The sequence below is a fragment of the Sapajus apella genome, unplaced genomic scaffold (genome assembly GCF_009761245.1).
Source record: "Sapajus apella isolate SASKATOON/1434 unplaced genomic scaffold, GSC_monkey_1.0 scaffold28, whole genome shotgun sequence".
NCBI classification, from domain to species: domain Eukaryota; kingdom Metazoa; phylum Chordata; class Mammalia; order Primates; family Cebidae; genus Sapajus; species Sapajus apella.
Genome location: NW_022436968.1, coordinates 19,894,612 through 19,920,926, shown reverse-complemented (window position 1 = coordinate 19,920,926; position 26,315 = coordinate 19,894,612). Strand labels below are relative to the sequence as shown.

Below are 26,315 nucleotides of genomic sequence, written 5' to 3'. Positions count from 1 at the left end.
TATATAATTCCCCCAGCAACTAGAAATAGCTGGAACTATTATTTATTGCTATACTATTACCAGCGAACATTTATTGATGGCTTACTAGTGCCAGACACTATTCTAAGTGCTTTACATTTATTATTTCATTTAAATTAACAAAGTTCTATGAAACATGTATTTCTATGAAAAAAGTACATGTACTTTTTCCCTCATATTATATCTGAGAAAACTAAGTACAAGTGTTAAGTAACTTATGCAAGACCATTCATTTAGTACACAGAGGAGCAGAACTCAAACCTACAGATGAGTCTAGAATCCACATTTTAAAAAGTTTACTGTTTAATTACAAAGGATATAGATGAAGAGATGTATAGGATGAGGTATGGGGAAAGCGGTGTGGGGGTTCCATGCCCCCCCTGGGTGCACTGACCTCTAGGAACCACCACATGTTCAGCTATCTGGAAGCCCCTAGTTGGTCCACAATTTTAACACCTAGACACATACTTCCTCTACTGAAGTTACTCCTTTGCTTTGTAATTTTACTTAGTTATAACTTCAAAGATGCCAGAAAGCAAACCGTTTCTAGTTAATATTGTGAGACATTTTACTTTTCAACAAGAAAAGCACAAAGAAATTTTAGATGGAATAGAGAGGAATACAAATATTTTGTTAAATTAGACCGCAGAGTGAGAAACCATAGCTAAATAATTCAACTAAAATAAATGTCATCTTTGTGTTTAAAAAAAAAAACATAACCCATTTGTTTTTAAGTTCATAAAAACTTGATGCTGACTTCTTGTAAATCCAGTCCAAGTGGCGCATATACAATTTATAGCTAAGTCTTAATGAAGCCAGTTTGAAAATCACACAATGCCATTCAGTTTTGCTTGCTGTTTCTGGCAGAAAGGGGATCCTAATATTCACCTCACAAAATTGTTATGAGAATTAATAAGCCAATGCATTCAGGTGGTTTGCATGTTGTAAAATGCTAGACAAATGCTGGTGATCATTATCATGACTTTTAGGAAAAGTTATTAGCTGTGATCTAGTTATATATAGTGGTAACAGTTAACAGAGACAAGGAAAATTAGCCAAAACTTACAAATAACATTGTTGTTTCATTAAATGTGTAGACACGGCCAACTTGAAATAAGAACTTAAGGCCTGTGGCAACTCTAGGAAAAGAATTCATATGTACTGAGCACCTCCATATGCAAAGCCAGGCATGTGGAAGATGGCACCAACAGTGCTAGGAGTGCCAAATGTTTCACCCCTAAGGAACGTCAGCTTGTGAACACAGGATGGCTTCCACAACAAAGAGCTCAATCTACACTATCTGAACAAATGATCCAACACTATTCCGTACTGTTAATGTCCAAATGTTTCACCCCTAAGGAACGTCAGCTTGTGAACACAGGATGGCTTCCACAACAAAGAGCTCAATCTACACCATCCGAACAAATGATCCAACACTATTCCGTACTGTTAATGTCCAAACGACTTCAGAATCGCAACCTAATTCTTCTTTATCTCTGTATTAGAGCATACATAAGAGTTCTGATTCAATCATAAGCAAACCAATGGCAAACTGTCCACTTAAAAGATCTCCTGCCTCCTGAATATTTTAACGTTTTGGGTAACTTTTATAACTAGAGTTCAGTCTAGAATTTATTAGCTGCGTAATTTTGAGTGAGATGCTCAAACTTCCTGTACCTCAGTTATGTAAAATGGGAAAAATAATAGTGTTTATTTATTAGCGTTCATGTGAGGATTCAATGTTAATATATGTAAAATGCATGCATGTAGTAAACTGTGTTTACCATGACTATGTTATTATTTAGGAAATGAAATAACATTTTGAGAGGCCTTTTCTATGTACTACCTCAAGGTTGTCAATCAGCTTAATGTCAAAAACTAAGTTGAAGTCAAGGCTAAAAACTGTCAGATGTGAAAGCCACGTCCTGAAAAGGAATTGGGTAACTGGGGATATAGATGCTTCCATATCTGCACTGTTCATTTCTCTCTTGACTGCTTTCACAATATTTGGGGAGTTTTCAGCTATTATTTTTTTCAAATATTGTTTTTTGCTTCTCATTCTTTATCTTCTTTTGGGATTCCAACAACACAAATGCTAAACTTTTGTTATTGTCCCACTGGTCTCTGAGGCTCGGGTCACTTTTTAAAATCTGTTTTCTAAGCCAAGCATGGTGGCTCACACCTGTAATCCCAGCACTTTGAAAGGCTGAAATGGGAGGATTGCTTAAGGCCAGGAGTTTGAGACAAGCCTAGGCAACATAGTAAGACCCTGTCTCTACAAAAACTACAATAAATTGCTGGTTGTGGTGGTGTATGCCTATAGTCCCAGCTACTTACGAGGCTTGAGGAGGGAGGACGGCTTGAGCCCAGGTAGTCAAGGCTGCAGTGAGCTATGGTCACGCCACTGACCCCAGCCTGTGAGCGAGACCCTGGCTCTAAAAAGAGGTAAATAAATTTACTCTCTGTTGTTTGACTTGGATAATTTCTACTGATCTTCACTTCAAGTTCATCTTCATTCTGTCATGTCTGTTCTGCTATTGAGCCCATAATCCAGTGAGTTCCTTTCAGTTATTTTTCAGTTCTAAAACTTCTATTTGGTTCTGCCTAATATCTATTTCTTTTTCTGATATTTCTTATTTTTTTCATTTGTTTCAAGAGTGTTCATAAGCGCTTGTTGAGGAATTTTTATGATAGCTGCTTTTCTTGTCTGATAATTCCAACATCTGTGTCATTTTGATGTTGGTGCTGGTGTCTGTCAATTGTCCTTTTTTACTTAAGATTGTCCTGGTTATTTCCACAGTTACTTTTGATGAGCAACCCTGAACTGTATTTTTGATATTTTGAGTATTATTTGACTATGATTCCTATTAAATCTTTAAAATAGTAGCCTGTAGCCAATCTGTTTGGATTTAGAATGCACTTTTGTAGGACGTGGTCCAAATCTCAACCTCGTTTATGAAGTTTTTTTTAATGCTACTGCAGTGCTATTGTGCCTGCCCCACTTGTGTATTACCCAAATAGCAAGACTTTGCTCTACATTCTCTGTGGCACTGGGTGGGAGAGAGAGGTACTGCAGGTAGGGTGGAAGTCAAAGCTGTGCCCACAAACTTGGTTGGGTAGTACTACTTTACATGTAACTGCAGGGTGGGCATAGACAATAGAGTTCTGACCACTCTCAGCTGCCTCATTACTGCAGATTAGGGATGAAGATAGAGCTCTGCCCATAGACTTGGGCTGAGAGGGTACTGCTTCTACTATAGGGTGGGGAAGAAAGTCAGGATACTGCACAAAAGCTCAGTAAAGGAGGAATACCAGTTTCTGCAAGGCAGGAATGGAAGCTAGGGTTCCACTCACAGGTTTATAGGAGAGTGCACCACTGCTATTGCAAGGTGGCGGTGGGAAACAACGTTGCACCTACAGACTCTGCTGATGTAGCATCCACTGAGAAGGTGCAGCAGAAGGGTCTCTGTTTACCTAGGGAATGGAAGGTGTGGCTGAAAAGTTCCTGTGCTGCTGGGCTGCCCTTTTCCCAGTGCTTTGGCTAGAAAGAGCGGGCTTTTGGGGGGATTATTTTTAATCTCTGCCTGTTGGCATTTATGGTCCGTGGGGTTCTCTAGTGCCGAGGTTGGGATACGCTGGAGGTAAAACAGACAGGCAAAATCAGTCACCAGGGAACTCGCTGCTAGGTTGTTTCTGGAACCCTGAGGTGCTTAGTCTGCCTTCCAACTTTCAGAGTCTTCTGATAGTTGATACATATGTTTTGTCCAGGGTCTTTTGTTATAATTATTGTGAGGAATAAAAGAAAGCATATTTATCCATCTTGTCCAGAACTGGAAGAACTCTTATAACAATGTTTTAACAGTATGAAATTCAACAAGCTTCATAATCTAATAATAGTGTTGATGGACCTCATACTTTAAGTGTAACACACACAGGTCACAGATTGAGTCAGAGGGGCTCTTGGTAAAAAGCTATCCGAATATCTTCACTTCAAGCTGAAGACAATGAGGTTGACAGAGGCTAAATGACTTGTTCAAGTTACTCAGCCAGAAAGGGGTAGAACTGACTTTGAAATCTTGGATTGCTGATTCCCAGCCTGTGCTCTTGCCACTGAGTCACACATACCACTTTTCCCCACGTATACCATACAGTACATCATGTACACCATACAGTACATCATGTACTCATAGTTATATTTTTCATCATTGAAAATGAATTTGCTATTTTCAACCTCTTATTCAAAAATGTATATTGTTCATTTGTATAGACTTGAGTCTATATACCCATTATTCATTGTATAGATTTGAGTTTAAAAAACATTGCTATATTTTACCTAAATGAGTCCCCTTATAGATGTCTATATATATATGATTGATCTGGTAGGATTTTTAAAAAGCAGCGATAAAATTTGTTTTGTCATATTCTTTCCCCATGTATAAAAGTCCAGTAGAGAGCAAAAAAGTGAAATTGTGATGCATCCACAAAATATTAAAACACCTGAATGGCATTAATGGTTTGGTGTTGACTTTTTTCCTTTGAATGTTTGGAGTCATCCATCTTTTTTTTTTTTTTTTTTTTTTTTGAGACAAGATCCTGCTCTATCACCCAGGCCGGAGTCAATGGTGTGATCTTGGCTCACTGCAACCTCTGCCTCCCAGATGCAAGTGATTCTCATGCCTCAGCCTCCCTAGTAGCTGGGACTACAGGTACGTGCCACTACACCCAGCTAATTTTTTGTACTTTTAGTAGAGATGGGGTTTCACCATGTTGGCCAGGCTGGTATTGAACTCCTGACCTCAGATCATCTGCCTGCCTCAGCCTCCCAGAGTGCTGGGATTACAGGCATGAGTTACTGCGCCCGGCCTTCATCTCCTGCTTTAAACATCAGCAGGTTCCTAAGCTTCTTTGTGAAAACTGGATAAAGTGATAAGTGAGCTCAGATTTAGGTATTTAAGGAAGAGGGAAATGTTTTCTAAATTGATATTCTCTCTTTTATTTAAATAAGATAAAACTATGGGAAAAATATTAATATATTATGCTCAATTTTAACAATATATCTCAAAGGCTAAATTTTTGAAAGTACTGGATATGAAGTCTTTGCCAAAGACAGGGCAAAGTCATTAAAATAAAGCATCTTTTTATACACTTACATTCACAGTGCAGTTCATTAGCCCTGAGCTTGCTCTGAAAACTGCTGCTTCAGGGACTCACCGTATATCAATATTTCAGTATGCCATTAAGGCTTTATTTGTTTTTTATACTTATTTATTAAAGTCATATAACTCCTATATAGTTCCATTTCTCTCAGGGAAGTTCTATACTACAAATAATAATAATAATAATAATAAAAGGTCTATAAAAGATTTCATTTGTTGAATCTCTTGGTTTGGTAGGTTATTTTTATGTTACTATTAAACCACATTTGCCCCTTCCAATTTCTCAAGTTAATAAGCATAGAATAAATGTATGAAAGGAGGAATAAAAAAGTCAAGTCACATTTTATTATATACTTTCTTAAAAAATATTTCTATTACTTAGACTACCAACTTTAGGTTACTCTTAGATTTTCTGGGGCTTGATTTTGCTAAAACACGTTTTATATCCAGAAAGCAAAGAAATCAATTTTTTGAAAGGAATAGCAGATACTTATATTTGATTAAAAGATAACATAACTACATTAAGATTTGAAAATATAATTTTCTCTGAATGTTCATATTTTAAATAATGGCAAATAAAAATTTGTTTTGAAACATCTTAGTTATTTCCTCCCACAGGAAAGTGGAATAATTTGTATTCTAATATGCATCAGAGGTCATTACTTTCATAAGCAAAATTAAGAAGAAGGCCTTGTTCTTTGGAATATTGATGAAAATATTGTTTTCAACCAAAGGGGCTCCATGAAACTTTTAAGGAAGTCTTACCAATTTCTCACTGGCTTACAAGGACAAACATTTAACTTTTTAGGTACAATCAATCAAAACAGTAGTTAAAAACGTTACTTCCACTTACTTTCTTCAACCTAAAAGGGCTTGTAAAGCTGAAGTAATAAATACTTATACATTATTATTAGGAAAACTGCTGCCATTTCCCTTTGGAAGCAGCAATGATAATGATACACTGAAAATATGAAATCACTTTCACAAATAACCAACATTAAACTGATATATCTGATTTGAAATAATTATCCTTCTTAATTTCTTAGAATATTCTGGTAAGGCTAAAATGGAAACAATTCAGGAATGCTGCTGGAATAATGGTCATTTTTTTAAAGATGAATGTTTCCGTCTCAGTGATTACATAACAACAGATTAACCTATAAGCTTGCCCTTCATAAAGAAAAAACTATTCAAAGAAACTATTCTAAATGAACAACGACCATCCTTTGAACTTGATTTTTAATGGCTACCTACTTGGGTCATAAATATTCTAGCCCGAGGGGCACCATTCCCAATCTGCAGTTAGCTATGCCCTCGAAACATCACTTTATTCACTTCAAAGGAGGCTAGAGGGTGACTTTGGTGGGTGAGACCGTGTAATACCTGGGATGTCACCTTGCACTCCTTGGTCTTGAACAGTCCACGTAATGAAATGATTAGCATTGTCATGATGGTCCCTGCTGCTCCCTCAGTTGTCCTCATTGCTGCAGTGTGCTTAGCGGCAAACCAGCGCTTTCAGTCCTGAAGGGCCAGCTGCTTGGTGTTAGCTGGATTTAGTCTGACTCCTACAGCAACTTGCCAGCCGGGTGGTTGGAACATCACCCAATACCTTTACATGATGTTTAAAAAAAGGGCTGTGGTGAGGGATACAAAATTGCTGCTTTTGGCAAATACTCCTTTAAACATTCCTGACAAGCTCTCTTTTGCCTTGGTGAATTTTGAAAAAAGAAGCCAGAACAAAGCAGGCTGTCTCAGGCATCAAAGGCAGATAAATACGTTTCTTTTCTGATAGACAGTAAACCTGCCATTTTTCTTTGGAAAGAATGCCTTTAGTGTTTGGTGCTTAGTGTATTCGTTTATGACTGCTGCTATAACAAATTATTAATACCACAAACTCCTGGCTTGAGACAACAAGCATACATTATCTTACAATTCTGGAGGTCAGAAGTTCAAAATCGCTTTCGCTGGGCTAAAATCAAAGTGTCAGCAGGTCTGCATTTCTTCTGGAGGCTTAGGGGAGAATCCATCTCTTTCCTTGCCTTTTCCAGTTTCCAGAGACCACCTGCATTCCTTGGCTTTTGGCTCCTTCCTCTGTCTTCAAAGCCGGCAGCATAGCATCTTCCCTTCCCTTGACCTCTCCTTCTGTCCTTGTATCATCTTTCTCTGACTCCCAACCTCTCGTCTCCCTTTTATAAGAACCCTTTTAAGTGTGATTATACTGGGCCTCCCTTGACAATCTTTTTATATACTATACAGGTACTCTCCCTGCTGTGGTTTGAAAGTATCCCCTCAAAAATTCAGGTGTTGCCAATGTGACAGTATTAAGAGATGGAGCCTTTAAGAGGTGATTAGGTTATGAGGGCTCCTCCCCTGTGAATGGGATTAGGTGCTCTTACAAAGGGGCCTGACAGAGGGAGTTGGCCCCTTTTATACTCTTCTGCCTTCTACCACCTCATGAGGACATTGCATTCTAGGTACCTCCCCTCTGGGGTACACAGCTTTCTAGGTGCCATCTTGGAAGCAGAGCTTGGACCCTCACCAGACACTGAACCTGCTGGCAGCTTGATCTTGGACTTCTCAGCCTCCAGAACTGTGAGAAATAAATTTCCGTTATTTATAAATTGCCCAGTCTGTGGTATTTTGTGATAGCAGCCCCAACTCAATATCCTGATTTTAAATTACATCTGCAGTATTCCTTGTGCCACGAAAGGAATAAGGAATGTTGTTCTAGGAATTAGAAGTGGACATCTCGGTTAGGTGCGGAGGCTCACGCTTGTAATCCCAGCACTTTGGGAAGCTGAGGTGGGCAGATCACGAGGTCAGGAGATGAAGACCAGCATGGCCAACATTGTAAAACCCCGTCACTACTAAAATACAAAAAATTAGCCAGTCATGGTGGCACACACCTGTAATCCCGGCTACTTGGGAAGCTGAGGCAGGGGAATTGCTTGAATCTGCGAGGCAGAGGTTGCACTGAGCTGAGATCGTGCCACTGCACTCCAGCGTGACAACAGACCGAGACTGTGTCTCAAAAAAAAGAAAAAAGTGGACATCTCTGGGGGAGCTATTTTTCAGCTTACCATAGTCACATGTTCTCGGAATTAGAAGTGGACATCTCAGGGGAGCTATTCTTCAGCTTACCACAGCTAGTGTGCACTCTCTCTTTAAATTCTCAATTCTTTGCATTTGGATTTAAAGTAGATATTCAAAGGCCAGATGAGCCTCAAAGCCACTTTAAAGCTAAGAACCCCACTGTCAATCCAAATATAATCAGCTGTCACAGAAAACAGAACAAATTCAAATCCCAGCCTTCTGTGTTTTCAAAATGGGTTGACTTGTGCTTGTGTTACACATTAATATGGTTCAAATCACACTGAACATAATGTCTTTGAGGACAAGATATAACATAAAATGAAAAATCTCCTTAAGGCTTTCCTTTCAATTCCTGACCTTTACTCATAATAAGAGGTAGAAGCTATTAATGTGGGTGGCTATGGAGATGGGGATGAATTCTTCCTCTTTTCCTCCACATTATTGTCATGAAAAATATTCCAAAACATTTCTTTCCAAATTGATTTGGGTTATAGTATATTGCCAAAGATTATTCATAGGTGCTGTACCCATTCTCTGCTAATAGCTAAGAATTCTTATGTAGATGGCCTTCACTTTTTCAAAATGTAAATGACATACACCCTTACTCATGAAAGAAAAGCTTTTAAGTTTGTGACAGTCATAAAACATTTAAGAAACTGTTACAGAGTATCAGCTGGTCAAGACTGTCTCATAAAGGGAAACCAGGCTCATTAAGACCATTGTTCCATTTGCCTTAAGACCATTGTTCCATTTGCCTTGTGAAACTGCAATGCAGACTGCCTCAATACCTCCATTTTATCAACACTTTTCATTCTTCTGTTTCCCTCCAGTGCAAAAGCACAACCATGGCCTTCTTCAGGATGGTTCCCTATCCTAACTCTGGATAACCACCAGCCACAGCAAGGCTTTCCTCATTCACTCTAAGCTTCGACTGGGAGCTGAGGCGCTCTCTGACAAATACCTCTGCACAGCTCTAAGTCCACACCTGTGAGATTCTTATCCCACTTCCTGGGGCAGGAAGATCCTTGACTAGTGACATATGCCTGGAACCTTATTATGCTTTAGTGATGCTAAGGGAATAACTGAAAGAAGAATGACTTGAAACATTTTTGTGCAACACATAGTATACCTTGCTATTCAAAGGAAATGCAATTTAGAAATGAAAAGACTCAGACCTCAGAAATTTCTGCACATAATGGACAACAAAAAGATTCCATTTAAAAATCATGCCACAAAAGAAATGATGTTTATAGTGATAAATCTGACAGTTACCATAGTTACCGTTTTGAAATACTTTACTCTTAGTATATTTTTTAGTGTAAAGCTTCATGCTAAAAGACATGTAAGAAGATACTTTTTAGTTTTACAAATTAAATAGTAGAAGGAAACTTTTATGACCAATTACTAGACATTTAAATTTACATGATTATTTTTAAGCCTATGTCAGAATTTAGAGTAATTTGGATAAATGGCCAGTATTCAGATAGTTGTTCTATACAAATGGATTTCACATGATATAAATAAGTACTTTATTTCACAAAGTATCTCAATACATCTTAGTGTTGGTTATTTCTGTATGTGAAATCTTATGGTTTCTAAATTTATATCTAAATTTTCATGGTCATATTTTACAAAAAATATTTGATGTATTTGATTTCAAAATGTCACACAGAAAATATTAGTGACTATGGTTTTTCAGAATTTGGTAACCATCTTTGAAGATGAATTCACAGATTTTTAAAGCTTCAATTTGATTTCACAAAAATTTAGTAAGGACAACCCAGCTTAACAAGTTATCTTTAAAATTCAGTTTCCAAGGCAACAATCATAGGTCCCTGTACATTGCTTTAAAAAAATCATTTTTATAAATTTAGTTACTGCAACATCAAAGGCAAGTATTAAATATAACTGCCTTAGTTTTATCTCCTTTTATCAGACTTTTTGAACAAGCTGACTTCTCTCCTTTCAGTGGACTAATGCCAGATCCCCAGTGAGCCGTCCATCAAGTGCAAGAAGGTTAAGGGCAGATAAAATATCAAATTTCCAAAGTGGGCTGCCTGAGAATCTGGACCACTGCAGGTGAGTAAGACCAAACCAGGATCCGGCCTACTGGATATGTACAATAGCAAGTCTCCTTCTACCTTACCTCTTATAACTTCACAACTGATTCAATCAGGAGACAAGAGCAGAGGTCTTACCTGCACATTTCACTCCCTGAGCAATGAGACCCCACATAAAGTTGGCACAGTATTCACACCAGTGTGGCCCTCTGAACGTATGTACCTGAAAAAAAAGAGGGGCAAAGTCAGGAGAGGGGAAACACATGGATGAGAAGACTGTTTCATATCAAAGTACTAATATACAAGCCACAGATTCTATCTGTCTGTTTGTCTCTCTCTCTATCTATCTATCTACTGAGAGAGAGTGAGTGAGTGAGTGAGAGAGAGAGAGAGAGAGAGAGAGTCTCTCGCTGTCACCCAGGATGGAGTGCAGTGGTGCTATCATAGCTCACTGTGGCTTCAACCTCCTTCAAGTGATCTTCCCACCTCAGCCTCCCGAGTAGCTGGGACTCCAGGCACACACCACCACACCCAGATAATTTTTGTATTTTTTGTAAAGACAGGGTTTCATCATGTTGGTCAGGCTAGTCTTGAACTCCTGAGCTCAAGCAATTGGCCTGCCTCTGCCTCCCAAAGTGCTGGGATTACAGGCCCAGCCCACAGTTAATAATGAAGGGGCAACATGGCTGCATTTAGAAGAACCTTGGTTGAGTGAAACTGACAAACAGTTAACATTTTTTTCAGAGCTTGATTTCTTCTTCATTTTAGGAATGATAAATCAGATTAATATTCTGTAACTTATTTTTGAAAACTATTTACATAGTGGAGTTTTCCAACGTCCCCTCAGGCGCAAGCACTCTAATCTATACAAATACTGGCCTTTCTATGTACTATGCTATTTCTACAGTACTATGACATGAAAAGGCATGAGGAGCCATATAGAATATGTCTTGGGTCTTGTCAGGATTTTTTTTCAGATAATTTACCTTCTGTGACCATGAGTAGGATCACAGACATTAAAGGTGATACTTATTGATGGGTCACATCAGAATCATCAAAAAGGCCCAACTTCCATTTAAAATATTTGATATTTATTATGTTAGCAAAGAGAATGAATATATTTTAGAAAATACAGAAGCTATTGTTCATCAGAAACCTTGTTTGAGTACAGTAATTATTCACTAACCATTCCAGCTCATAAAGGTTCTTTCTACTATTATTTATCTTCCAAAAGAAAGGAATCCCCAAAGAAGAAAGGATTCATATGTTAAGATAGCTATCCCTTTTATATATAGGAAAGAAAAGGCATTCTAGGTTAACTCAGATAGAAAAATATTGGTAGAATGACCTTCTTCACAGAACTGGAAAAAACCACCTTAAACTTCATATGGAACCAAAAGAGAGCCTGCATAGCCAAGTCAATTCTAAGCAAAAAGAACAAAGCGGGGGGCATCACACTACCAGACTTCAAACTATACTACAAGGCTACAGTAATCAAAACAGCATGGTACTGGTACCAAAACAGAGATATAGACCAATGGAACAGAACAGAGGTCTCGGAGGCAACACAACATATCTACAACCACCTGATCTTTGACAAACCAGACAAAAACAAGCAGTGGGGAAAGGATTCCCTGTTCAATAAATGGTGTTGGGAAAGCTGGCTAGCCATGTGCAGAAAGCAGAAACTGGACCCTTTCCTGACGCCTTACACTAAAATTAACTCCAGATGGATTAAAGACTTAAACATAAGACCTAACACCATAAAAACCCTAGAAGAAAATCTAGGCAAAACCATTCAGGACGTAGGTGTAGGCAAGGACTTCATGACCAAAACACCAAAAGCATTGACAACAAAAGCCAAAATAGACAAATGGGACCTAATCAAACTCCACAGCTTCTGCACAGCAAAAGAAACAATCATTAGAGTGAATCAGCAACCAACAGATTGGGAAAAAATTTTTGCAGTTTACCCATCTGACAAAGGGCTGATATCTAAAATTTACAAAGAACTAAAACAGATTTACAAGAAAAAAACTAACAAGCCCATTCAAAAGTGGGCAAAGGATATGAACAGACGCTTTACAAAAGAAGACATACGTGAGGCCAACAAACATATGAAAAAATGCTCATCATCACTGGTCATCAGAGAAATGCAAATCAAAACTACATTGAGATACCATCTCACGCCAGTTAGAATGGCAATCATTAAAAAATCTGGAGACAACAGATGCTGGAGAGGATGTGGAGAAATAGAAACACTTTTACACTGTTGGTGGGAGTGTAAATTAGTTCAATCATTGTGGAAGACAGTGTGGCGATTCCTCAAGGACATAGTAACCAGTAATGGGATTGCTGGGTCAATCCCATTACTGGGTATATATCCAAAGGATTACAAATCGTTCTACTATAAGGACACGTGCACACGAATGTTCATTGCAGCACTGTTTACAATAGCAAAGACCTGGAACCAACCCAAATGCCCATCGACGATAGACTGGATAGGGAAAATGTGGCACATATACACCATGGAATATTACGCAGCCATCAAAAACGATGAGTTTGGGTCCTTTGTAGGGACATGGATGAACCTGGAAACCATCATTCTCAGCAAACTGACAGAAGAGCAGAAGATCAAACACCGCATGTTCTCACTCATAGGCAGGTGTTGAACAATGAGAACACATGGACACAGGGAGGGGAGCACTACACCCTGGGGTCAGTTGGGGGGAAATAGGGGAGGGACAGTGGGGGGTGGGAAGCTGGGGAGAGATAGCAGGGGGAGAAATGCCAGATGTAGGTGATGGGGAGGAAGGCAGCAAATCACACTGCCACGTGTGTTCCTATGCAACAATTTTGCATGTTCTTCACATGTACCCCAAAACCTAAAATGCAATAAAATAAATAAATGGGGAAAAAAAAAAGAAAGAAAAATATTGGTAGAATATTTTGCAGAGGCAATGAATCTGAACTCCAAACATTAAAAAAGAATAAAATCTTTAATATTATCAGTAAATTACAATTTGATTTCAACATATCTGCCAAAACCACTACTACACATAAAATTCACAACTAAGATTGTCATTTTTACAAATGCTATATTAATGTATTGACTAAATCTTAGAAACCAAGTAAATGATTTTTAAGATACACATATGAAACTTATTTCTTCAAATGAAAATGTCATGAATGTAAGACATACTATTATGTGTTCCATTTAGAAAAACCATGCCAATTAAATTATGGAAAGCCATTGACTATAAGATAAATCCCAAATTCAGAGACATTAAAATGGAAAATAAAATGTGCATATAAGAATCAACATAGTATATCAGAATTCAAAATACTACACTGGCCCAAATATCCATATAATGCTGCAGTGGATAACCCTGGGTTCATTCAGAGTGGGGATGTGCTTGCAACTCTTTGTCGTTGCCAACTGAGCCTGAGAACAAAATTTTATGCTGATTTTGAAAAGGAGGCTGTAATCCCTTCTACGTGTTTTATGAAGGAGGGTAAGGAACGCAGGCGCAGTTGCCTCTAGATTGTTAACAATGTTCAGAGCCTGTAAACTCAAAAGCATTTCCTGGAGTTGCTGAAGCGGAGCCCAAGATCAACATTCAGATACTCTGTAACGTCCCTGTGTTCTTCAGAGTGAATAATACTGGATAAAGCATGCAACCGTGCTTTATTCTCATGGGAATGAGTGAAACAGACAGTGCTGATTCAGAAAGAGAGTTATATAATCATGAAACAGCAACAGAATTGTGAAGCTACTTTGAGAGAAAGTCTTTGGGACATAAACTCATAGGCTGCCAAATCTCAGGATAATCAGTGTCACTTACTGGTAAGGCAAATAAAGATGCAATGAAAGTATGGAGTCCCAGGAATCACTTTGTGCCTACCAGTTATGTCATGATAAAGTGTCTAAAAGTTACACAGGGAAAACAAAAAGAGTAGACAGTGCTTTGTTATTAAACAAATAGGCATCTGGCAAACAGCACTAGCTACTGAGCTGTTATAATAGAACCAATCCCTTCCTTACCTTCCTGAAAACAGCAACGAATGTGGCATTTCAAAAAGCCTGGGATATTTCTTTATATTACATACACTGAAGAGAGGATTTTAACTGTCCGAGCAGACCCTATGTTCTCCAATTAAAGGATCACACATGTAATCTCAGAAAGCAACCTTTACGAGATTGTTATTTATATAGTTCATTCTTGGATAGCTTTTTAATGAAGGCATCCTGAGCCATTTGAGGCTGAATTTTTTTTTTTAAATCATTTAGAAGGTAGCTTATGTAGTTCTCCATGAAAATGTTCTGGAAATAGGCCTTGCAGAACCAGCAGCTTACACAACTTCTATTTATATAACAGGGTTTAACTGGATTCCCTTTTGAATTTTTATATCTAAAATACATATATCTTAAGTTTTCTTTGTTCTGTAACCTCTATGACTCCACAACACTGGATTGTATTTGTAAAAAGTTGACTACTGTAGCCTTTGAGTCTTTTATTCCCCTAAAGGTCATCAAAACAAATACTGACTTTATTGATTACTTAATCATTTTTATTCATTCATAAACATCTATTAAGTGATGACCTATACAAAAATAAAAGGGGGTTTCTCCTACTAAACACAGTGTGAAAATACTCTAAAATATATGCAAAGTGTGAGAGAAGCTGGGAAGAGATGCAACCCATGAGCTAAGTCCTTATCCAGGTGAGTTGATCAGGCCTGTGGGGCAGAATGGGGGAGTGTGTGTGTCTGTTGGAGTGGGGTAAGGAAAGGCTGTTCCAAGAAAAATCAAAGGCACAAGGCATGAGAGAAACAATGTGTCTAGGGAACTGCAAGGAAGTTCGGTCTGGGTGGAGTGGAAATGACTGGCCTGGCAGGAGATGAGAGAGGCAGACAGGGACTTTTCAATGCCTGCACATTTATATTCTGCCCAGTGAGCAATGTGGGGCCACTGAGGATTGTTAAGGACAGTGATACAGTCAAGGGGGCAAGGTTAAATGAAGACAGACTAGGTAGGGCAGTGCTATGGTAGTCACCTAGATAACAATGTGTATCTGAACTCAGGCAGTGGTAACTGAGAGAAAGGGACAAACTGGATTTAGGAGGCAGAATCAACAGGGCTTAGTAACTAATTGAACCAGAGGCAATGGAGAGGGAAAGAAACTGGTCTGTTAGGGTTTAATGTCTGATGACTGGGGAAGAATGACATTAACAGAGGTACAAAAGTAGAGAAACTGGTTTGGAAGTGAGGTGGGGAGGACTGTGGAAGTGAAGGGGAAGCCTGACTCACAAGAAAGAGAAGATCACTGATGGAGCAAGTCTCCTGAAAAGTCAAATATTGGAGATGGAATCCAGAGCAGAGCAATTAGCTTTGACTACAAGGAAAATCAATTTCCCCCTCCCTGAATTGGGAGGTAAGAGGAGAGAGGCTGGCTGTGCAGGACTGGTGGTGGAGCCTGGGGTCAGAAAGATTTGAGAATTCATGCCTGGAAGTCTACAGTCTCAGAGCATCAGGAAGTTCAGTTATGAAGCAAATGAGGAGTTTTGGGAATGTGCAGAATAGGAACTGGAGCTAAAATTGGCCAGGAATTCAGAGAAGGGCTGCTGGACTTGAAAGCAAGTTTCTTTTCTGGCTGATAAATTATAAATTCATACTATACCAGCCAGTGTCAAGCACGTTAAAGTGATGAATATTTTCTTTTTAAGTGAGTGGTTACGCTTTATCTAAATTTTTCACTTTATATGCAGTTTTACATTATCAGTGATGTTTACATCACATACTTTGCAAACTCAGAAAAAGATATCTTTAAAAAATCAATTGCACAAATTATACAACTTAGAATAGCTTTTCAGTTGTACTGCTCCACCTAGCATGATGGAAATAGGTGCTGTTTCCTATAGATAATTCTACAGGCACTGACATCTGCAGACATTTTTACTAGACATTGTTGTATTTTAATTACTTGTTTTAAAAATGATGAAATCCAAATGTAATGAACATTCAAAATATAATTAAAAGGCCATAAGTTGCATCTTGAAGACTATTTGTGCGTAGCAGGATTCTAAGGAAGAACTAGGTGGGATATGCGGGAAAGGAGGCCTGGAGGGGTTCACAAGGGGTGCAGGGGCTTGGGCCTGAACCTTTAGGTCACAACAGAGAACAACATTTGCCTAGAATTGCGACAACCCTTAGAAATCTGCAACCCATTCCTCTGGGTATGGTGCTTGATAAGACAATTCAAAAGAACATCAGCTTCAGCATATTACACTATTTGTAAAGTCAAAAATGGTCCCAAGAAAAGTAACCTTGTAAGTGGGCCACAGATATTTTTTTCTAGGCCATCTCCAAAGCTTTTGGTCCATCTTGACAAATGAAAGTGACAGAGAATAAGGCATGAATCACACTTTAATGAACAAAGGGCAAAACGGACTAGTTTCAAAGCCCTCTTGTGCAACTGGAAAAAAGACAATTTTATTACCATGACATCTGAGGTTGCTTTTAACCTGTGAACAACTCCTTCCACATTAACCTCTCTGTTAAAACAGAGATGAAAGACTGGATTAATTAATGGATCCCCAGTACAGTCTTATCAGTGAAGGCATTGGTCAGAACCAGGCTGCAAAGGACAGACAGGGTGGGAGAGGGTGGGCTACAGGGGCCCATACGGCACAGGCCAAGTGTCATGTTTCTCCTGGGAAATGACCTAGGTAAAAGCTGAAGTCATTCTCATTAGACCTGCCATTATTTAGACTAAAACTCTGGCTTACACAAGGAAATAAACACCCTGCTTCTCATCATGTACAGCATTCATAACTCCAATTTGAATGCCAGTAACAGAAACTGAGAAAGAAATCCATGATACGGGAAATTAAAGAAAAATTCACCATTAATCTTCATTATTCCTTTCAAGTCAAAACATTACCTTTAGAAATAAGCATGGATGAAAATAGCCAAGGAGCATGCCTGCAAAGCTTGCTGCAAATATAAGCCACGTTGGAGGTGATATGAACGTTACGGGAAATAAAATTTTGCTTGGGAAGGTGGCAATGACATTTCAGCTGCAGCTTCTCATTTGGGACTCTGATGAGTCAGTTCTCCAGCACAGTATTGGGCGATGAAGCGAGAGAACAGATGAACAAAATCAAAATGAAAGGAATGTAGGTAGGCAGGCAGCTGGCAGGAAAAGTGTTTTCTTCCCCCATTTTTATGTTTAGGGTAACTAGAATGCACTCTTTTAAGTGACCAATATTTGTCTCACCAAGATGGTCTTAAACTTTTTGGTCCATATGATATGGAATTGAGAAATCAAACCCTAATTTTACCACTTCACTTTAAAGTACTTTGATTTATACTATTACATCATGAAAAGAGACTGCATAACACTGGCTATGATCATTAGCAAGAAATACATACAGGAGTACTTAAATTAGGAGGAATACTTATTACAAGAGTACCTTTAGTATCAAGGCAATATCTCTTCCCTTGTTGTTTAGTTATATCTAGTCAAAGCTACTAACCACCCTATAACTCTGGAGGAATAATCTATAACAAAGAGTGAGGTTTGGGTTCAGGTAAGCATTGACATTATGCTGGCCATTCCTAGTCTTCTTGTCCTGATTGAATGGATGTGTCACTGGTGACCACGGCAGGAAAGGCAGAAGAAATGCAGCAGGCACTTGCTGAAACACAGCTTTAAGCACTGGCCAAGGCTGGTAAGTGCCCAGTGGCCAGCAGACAGGAGTGAGGGAGGCACTAGGCAGCTGGGGAAGGGGCCCAGGTGCTAATGGCCTCTACAACTAGCTGCCCCAGAGGTGGTCACACAGGGGAGAATTTGCAGGGTCTTTGTGAGCCACATACTTAACCACACAAGTAGTTAACACAGTCAGAAGCATCACTACAAACAGAATGACAAATGACAGAAAATTGGTGACCTAATTTCAAGAGTAAGAAAACTGTTAAAAATGGAGAGAAATACCATAAAAGCCTACTAGACATACATTGACCATACCACAAATAAATAATGTCCCTTAAAATGTGGGCGATAACTACAGGAAAAAACTGGTAAAATATGGTCATACTATAACAATACTGACTATTAGCAGGACAATCACCAGGGCAATATAGTAATTTAATTCTGCTCCCATATCAATATTATAAAAATGGTTTATGTTAATTGGCACACAAAACAGTATTTTAAATAGACAAGTGCAGAAAAAATAATCAATTCTCATGAAAATACATTCGCCACAATTCAATATAGGCCTTATTAACAGAGCTTAAATTTCTTTATGGTTTCCTTTATGATCTATACATTTCCAATCACCACTATGTTTTTGAGGGAGAATTATATCCAAAATTTCAGAATGAATGCAAAACTTGCACAGAATTTGCTTAGAATCCTAAACAAACCATACTAATGCAAGAACACAAACACAATTTCTGGTATCAATGTTCTGTGCTGAGCTGAAATAGTGGCCCCTTACACAGAACCATCAATCTGAAACCCAGGAATCTGAATGTGGAAGTATCAAAGTTCTCAAAGCAATCTTTTGAATATTTTTATCAGATGCTACAAGGTACAGATTGTATAATAATAATGAAACAATAAATATAAGCATTAATTCAAAAACACTTTCCATTTCAAAATAGGAGTATTATAAAATATGTAATTTTAATGTTTAAGCTTAAGTTTCAGAAGCAACTTTCTTTTTAATTTCTTTTCCTGATAGCTTTGCCTCCAAACTGAATCATGCTCAAGGTTCAAAAATGTCAAATGCCATAACCTAAAACACTTATACTTAGAAAGTTAGCTTCATTACTTACATGAATGAGTTCACATTAAAATAACAATAGTAAAAAAAGAAAAAATCAACACAGTGAATCAATACTTTGAAATACCAGTCCCCTAAGGTTATGTTATGTAGGTATAATAGGAAAATAAACAAACAAATAATAAATGTTTGTGCAATAAAAACCACTTAAATTCCACAGCTGAGTGACAGAAAATTTCTATACCCACTTTATAGATAGGTAAACTGAACACTGACAGAAAACCCTCAGACCAGTTCACAATATCTTATGATCCCCAGTTCTTTGAAGCTAAGTCTGCAATAGAATATTTCCACACAACCAGGTTTCAATTTCTTTTTGACCTGGTTATAAGAGTGCCATATGAAGAAGTACTGTTAATATATATTACAATATGAATGCAAGTATTCCTATATTAACGCTAAGAAAAAGGTTTGACTAAAATGCATGGGAAGTTATTAAAATATATAGTTAAAACCCTTTTTAAAATTCCAGTAAAAGAGATACTTATTTTCTCTTTCTTCACTGATTGCTGCTCTTGATACTGCCTTCCCTCATGTACTTGGTCTAATTGGTTCTTCGTTTTCTAGTTTCTTAATGTGGAAGTTTAGATCTTTGACTTACGACCTTTTTCCCCCCTTCTAAATTTGCACTTAATGATACAAATTTCCTGATAAGTACTACTTTAGCCACATTCTCTGAATTTTGATACGTTGTATTTTCCTTTTCAATTAGTTCTAAATATTTTCTAATGTATCTTGTGATTTCTTCTTCAATCCATGAGTTATTTAGCTGTATGTTATTTAATTTACAAGTAGGAAATTTTTCAGATATCTGTTATTGATTTCAAATTTCATTCTGTTATGGCTGAAGGATATGCTTTGTATGATTTTAACCCATCTATATTTATTGATACAGTCATGTGACTTAATGATAGGGACACTCTTTGAGAAATGTTTCATTAGGTGAACATTATAGATTGTACTTACACAAAATCTAGATGGTATAACCTACTATGTACCTAGGCTAAATGGTCTAGCCTATTACTCCTAGGCTGCAAACCTGTACAGCATATTATTATACTGAATACTGTATGCCACTGTAACACAATCATATTTGTGTATCTAAATGTATCTAAACATGGAAAAGACAGGGTAAAAATATGGTATTATAATCTTATGGGAACACTGTCATAACTGCGGTCAGTTGTTAACTGAAACAGTTATATGATACGTGACTATATTTGTTTTATGGTCCAAAATATTGTGTATCTTGGTGAATCTTCCACGTTCACTTGAAAAGTATGTGTATCCTGCTGTTGGTGAGTGGAGTGCTCTGTAAATGTTAGGTCAAATTGGTTCATACTGTTGTTCAAGTCTTCAATATTATTACTAATTTTCTGCATATTCTATCACTGAGAGAGAAGGGTTGAAATCTCCAATTATAACTGTGAATCTATTTCACTGTCAGCTTAGCTGTTGCTTTATGTATTTTGCACCTGTTATTAGGTACATATAAATTTTAAACTGTTATATCTTCTTGATAAATTTTACCTTCTTCATTCCCAGTAATATTCCTTGTTCTAAAAATTATGTTTAAAAAAGTACAGTCACTCCAATTTTCTTTGAATTACTGTCTACGTGGTATATCTTTTTCTTTTACTTCTCTGTACCCTTTATATTTAATGTGGGTTTCCTGTACACAGCATATCATTGGATCTTGCTTTTTTATCCAATCTTACAATCTCTGCCTTTTAATGGTGTGTTTGGGTTATTTTCATTTAATGTAACTATAAACATGTTTTCTATGTATCCATTTGTCCTTTATTCCTTTTTTTTCTGTTACATACTCTGAATTAACTGCCTATTTCTTGTGATTCCATATGTCTCCACTGTTAGTTTATATCCGTTTCAGTTTTATTCTAAGGTCTAGAACATATAAATCTTTTTTTTTTTTTTTTTGACAGAGTCTCACTCTATCATTCAGGTTGGAGTGCAGTGGCACAACCATAGCTCACTGCAGCCTCACACACCTGGGCTCAAGTGATCCTCCCACCTCAGCCTCCTATGCAGCTGGAACCACAGGTATGTGCCACCACCCAGTTAATTTTTTCTCTTTCTCTTTTCTTTTCTAAATAGAGATGGAGTCTTGACATGTTGCTCAGGCTAGTCTCGAACTCCAGGACTCAAACAGTCCTCCTACCTCAGCCTTCCAGAGTGCTAGAACTACAGGTGTGAGCCACCATGCCCAGTCTACAATATACTCCTTTAATTTACAGTCTACCTTCAAATAATATTATACCACTTCATGTATAGCACAAGAATCTTTTTTTTTTTTTTTTTCTGGAGTTTTGTTTTATTAACCCAGGTTGGAGTTCAATGGCGTGATCTTGGCTCACCGCAACCTCCACCTCCTGGGTTCAGGCAATTCTCCTGCCTCAGCCTCCTGAGTAGCTGGGATTACAGGCACGCACCACTATGCCCAGCTGATTTTTTGTATTTTTAGTAGAGACGGGGTTTCACCATGTTGACCAGGATGGTCTCGATCTCTTGACCTCGTGATCCACCCGCCTCGGCCTCCCAAAGTGCTGGGATTACAGGCGTGAGCCACCGTGCCCGGCAGCACAAGAATCTTACACATGAAGTATGCTTCCCCTTCCCCCATACTCTAAGTCTGTTATTGTTATACATTTTGCTTGCAGAAACTACATAATACATAACCATTTTTGCTTTAAAAAGTCAACTATCTTTTAAAGATACTAAGTCAGGAAAAATATCTTTTAAAGTTACCCATGCTTACTATCTCTAGTGTTCTTTATTCCTTTGTGTAGTTCTAGATTTCCACCTGGTGTCATATTCCTTTTGACTGAAAAACTTACTGTAATATTCTTGTAGTAACGATCTCCAGGTGATAAATTTACTCAGCTGTTGTTTGTTTAAAAAATAAGTTTTTATCTCTGAAAAATATATTTGCTTGATATAGAATTCTAAGTTAACGGGTTTCTTTTCCTTCAGTTCTTTGAAGATGTCACTCCATTGTCTTGCATATTTTTTGATGAGAATTTTGCTGCCATTCTTTCATTTTATGTGATGTGCATTCCCAAAATGCTTTTTAAAAAAAGAATTTGTAAGATGTGTGAGTACCAGTGAAAAAGGAAAAGAATGTTTCCTCTAAGTTGACATATTTGTCCTACACTAAAATAATCCTAAAAGATATTAACAAAGAAGATAGCAGAAATGTGCACTGTATTCTTGAGTGTGAGTGTGCACATTTAAGGTTCTATAAAACCATAAACTATAAACACATTATGAAGCTAAAATGTGAAAATAAAATCTAAGAGAAACCAAACATATGCATAATTTCTAGATCCAACAGACATCCTCTATACATTATGTGAGGGATGAACAACCTCGCTTTTTAGACTGAGGCAAAGTATGGATTCTACTTGACTTATGATGGGATTCCATGTCAATAAACCTACCATAAATTGAAAATACCATCAGTTGAGAGTGGGGTTTCTACTTGTGATATTTTCAATTTATGATGAATTTATACAGATGTAACGCAGTCCTAAATCTGGGACTGTACTGAATGAATACTGCTTTCACATCATAAGGTCAAAAATCATGAGCCACTGTAAACCAGGGGCCATCGGTATCACTTTAGGGTGAAAACTGTTCTTTCCCCAAATTTTCTCTCTCTCTCTGGCTGCTTTTACAATTTTCTCCTTCACATTGGTTTTCAGCAATTTATCATGTGCCTTAATGTGGCTTTCACCATATTTTTTTTCTTGTGTAGTGTTCACTGCACTTTTGAATCTGTGACTTTTCATCAAATTTATATAATTTTTGGTCATTATAGCTTTAAATTGTATAATTAATTGCTCTCTCTCCTGGTTTCCCATCACTGTTCCTTCTGTGACCCAAATCACACTTACGTTAAGACTGCTTGCTTTTGTCCCACTGTTCACTGATGCTGTGTTTCATTTTTTTTTTTAATTCTCTGTTCTTCATCTTAAATATATTCTATTTTATTTTCTGGTTTGCTACTCTTTTCTTCTGTGGTGTCTAATATGCTGTTAATATAATCCAGTGTATTTTTTATTTCAGGTATACTTTTCATCTCTAGAGATTCAATTTGGATTTTTTAAAACAGCTTCCATTTCTTTCCTCACTACAGCCTTTAGGCTACTGTTAATTTTCGTCACACTACTAATATGATACCCTCTTGAAGGGTCTTCACCAATGCTCCATGTGTTGTGACTTCTTTCTGTTTCTACTAGAGGGCAGAATGATTCTCTTTCAGCCTTCAGTGAGTTTCAGCCATTGTTTAGCCTATTGCTTTCTTGTGGTTTCCCAACAGTTTCTTCCCACGTATATGCAGGTAGGTCCTCGGCAAAAGATTCAAGAATGCTCTTCTGCAGACCTCCAGAATGCTTTTCCTGTGCAGCTCTGTCTCCTCAGGCACTCTCTGCCCCACACATTTAAGCTGCTTTGCACCTCCTCCCAACCTCACCCAAATCTCTTTGTCCTTAACTGGGGTAGACACAAGACTCTGCTTGTGCTGTGGCCTGGAAACTGCCTCCAAGCAGAAAGAGTGATCTTAAGAATCATCACGTTGTTTGTGTTCCTTCTCTCAGTTATCACCATTTATACTACCTATTGATCAATGTCGGGCTGTGGTTTTATATACTTTTTCTGGTTTGCTAGTTGTTTAAGATGGGAAGGTAAATCTAGTCCTGCCATCATGACTGAAAGTAGAAATTTAGTTTATATTCTTGGTTCTACTGAATTGTTCATGTGTCAACCAGTGACTTCACTAGGCTTCAGTTTCTACACATGTAAAATAAGATTAACTTAATCAGTAATTTTGGAGCCCCTTTACTCAGACTGAACTGCTTCAGTATTCTTCTGTCATCCATGTTCTATAAGCACATCTCACCCAGCAAAGTGTTGCTTCCACACTGTTGTATTCAGTAGGCTGTTCACTAAGATCTTGCAATAGGTGATTTCAGTTGACATTTACGCTTGTAGAGGGCACTGCTTATTTTTAAGCACACAGAATAAGTTTCTTATTTTGCATAAAAGCTCTCAATCCATGTGAACTGTATAGAGCTGTCCCCTTCCCTAGCTCCAGGGGAAGACCTGGATCTAAGCCAGTACATTCCCTTCTCCTGACTGGAGCTACTGGTGTAGAGATGGGCATATGATATAATTGGTTATATCTATATATCTATATCTATATATATCATTATATATAGTATAATGATATGATATAATTCAATGACTGCAAGGCCCAGAACCTTTGTTCCAACAGCCTGTCTTTGAGGCTGACTAGAATCTGGGAGGACACAGAGTTGGAGACTTTGACATCATCTTGTCACCAGAGGGAGCCTAAAAATGAAGAAAGAGCTGGGAGACACGGTTCTGGTAGCATTTTAAGCCCCCAAGTCAAAGGATATCTTCAATTAATGCTAGACTTTTTCTACTATGTGACACAACAAATTCCCTTTTCTTAGTCCAGTGTGGGCTGGGTTTTCTGACACTTATAATAAAAGTCTCTCAACTGTTCCATCAAATAGTAAATGTATTCATGGTTTCTAAATAGATTAAGAAAAACACACTGAAGTAATACAGTTGTGGAGTAATGAGCTGTAACAGCAACCATCAAAGCAAACTATCACGCCTCCTAGAGATGGACTTTTCTTTAAGAACAAGGGCCTGTGTGCCAGGTAGAGAACAAGATGAGATCAGGGTTGTGTCACATGCAAGAGGTGAAGTTCCAAACAAAGGCAGTTCTAAAAAGAGAAAGAGGGAGTATGATATTTTAGGCCTGATTTGGACAAATCCATTCACATGGATAGCTAAAATGTCACCTCTAATACAAAAGACTGGAGGATATCACCTAATGTGACAACAAGCCTTTGACAACCACAACCTAAAAATAGATGTGTTCTTTTAATTTTTAAGTTTGGATAATACCTTACAAAACACGCCAGTTCTATTTTTGCTCCCCAAAGAAAAAAATATAGAAAATAAGCAGCTGATTACACAGTGGTTCTTCAACTGCTCGGCTACTGCCTTTTCCTTTACAGTTTTCATATTTTGTAACCAGAAGAATCTCAAGGTAAGTTAAGACAAGGGATTAGAAAACCTGAAAAAAAAACCCGTTAGTATGTTGCTCTTAAAAAAAATAATTTATGGTTTTCAGCTACCAACAGTTCTTGTGTGGTAAAAATATTGAAAAACCATTGCTTGTCTTATTTTCTCTTATTTTTTAACCTATATTCCAGTTTCTTTGTTATATATGCATGTTTCTTTTTCTACTCTCTACCCTTGGGCTCTCTGATGAAGGCAACGATGTTTTTGTGTCATGTACTATTACATAACAAATGATGAACACTGACTAATGATACTAAGTTTGCTGAGATATAGAGTACTTGACAATACAGACAATAACTGAGGCAAGATGATAAGACATGTATGCATTCTTTAGGCACATGCTTTGACCATCCTACTAATAGTCACGGTAAACTTCACTCTTAATAGGACTCTGTCCTCTAGCGAATGTTGACATAGTGGGTCACAGAAAAGATGAAGTGTGATAGTATAATCTGTCAGTTAAAGAAGGTTTGAAACAAAGAGACATGAATATTACATATGGTATTTCTCCTATCAACTTACAAAATAAGCAAATGAGAATTAAGACTCAATCCTTAGTTAAATCTGGAAGGGCTGAGTGAATATAAGATAGAAGAGACTACGAGAAGGGGCTTTATAGTACCAACATGTCAGATGGGGGAAAAACCAACCCTTGAAGGTTGGACTATTGTATGAACATATAAACTGAAGTATTAAGAATTTTACAGGCCAGGTGCAGTGGCTCACGCCTGTAATCCTAGCACTTTGGGAGGCCAAGGCAGGCAGATTACCTAAGGTCAGGAGTTCAAGACCAGTTTGACCAACATGGTGAAACCCCATCTCTACTAAAAACACAAAAACATGGTGTTGGCGTGGTGGCGTGTGCTTGTAATCCCACCTACTTGGGAGGCTGGGGTGGGATTATGGGAGCACTTGAACCCAGGAGGCGGGGGTTGCAGTGAGCTGAGATCATGCCACTGTACTCCAGCCTGGGCAACAGAGTGAGACTCTGTCTCAA

General features: G+C 37.8%; 1 protein-coding gene across 9 annotated transcripts in view; it reads right to left on the bottom strand.

Moving 5' to 3' along the window:
* The window catches only part of CHN1 (chimerin 1), a 194,544-nt gene that overhangs the window by 13,112 nt on the left and 155,117 nt on the right, over positions 1-26,315 (bottom strand). For 8 of the 9 annotated variants that reach the window (XM_032292893.1, XM_032292895.1, XM_032292891.1 and 5 more), the window contains one exon: positions 10,466-10,550. In XM_032292893.1, coding sequence (XP_032148784.1) covers positions 10,466-10,550 — 85 coding nt within the window. Of the gene's footprint in view, positions 1-10,465; positions 10,551-16,827; positions 16,836-20,605; positions 20,621-26,315 lie in introns of those variants that run through there. The other variant, XM_032292900.1, reaches the window with a different exon arrangement.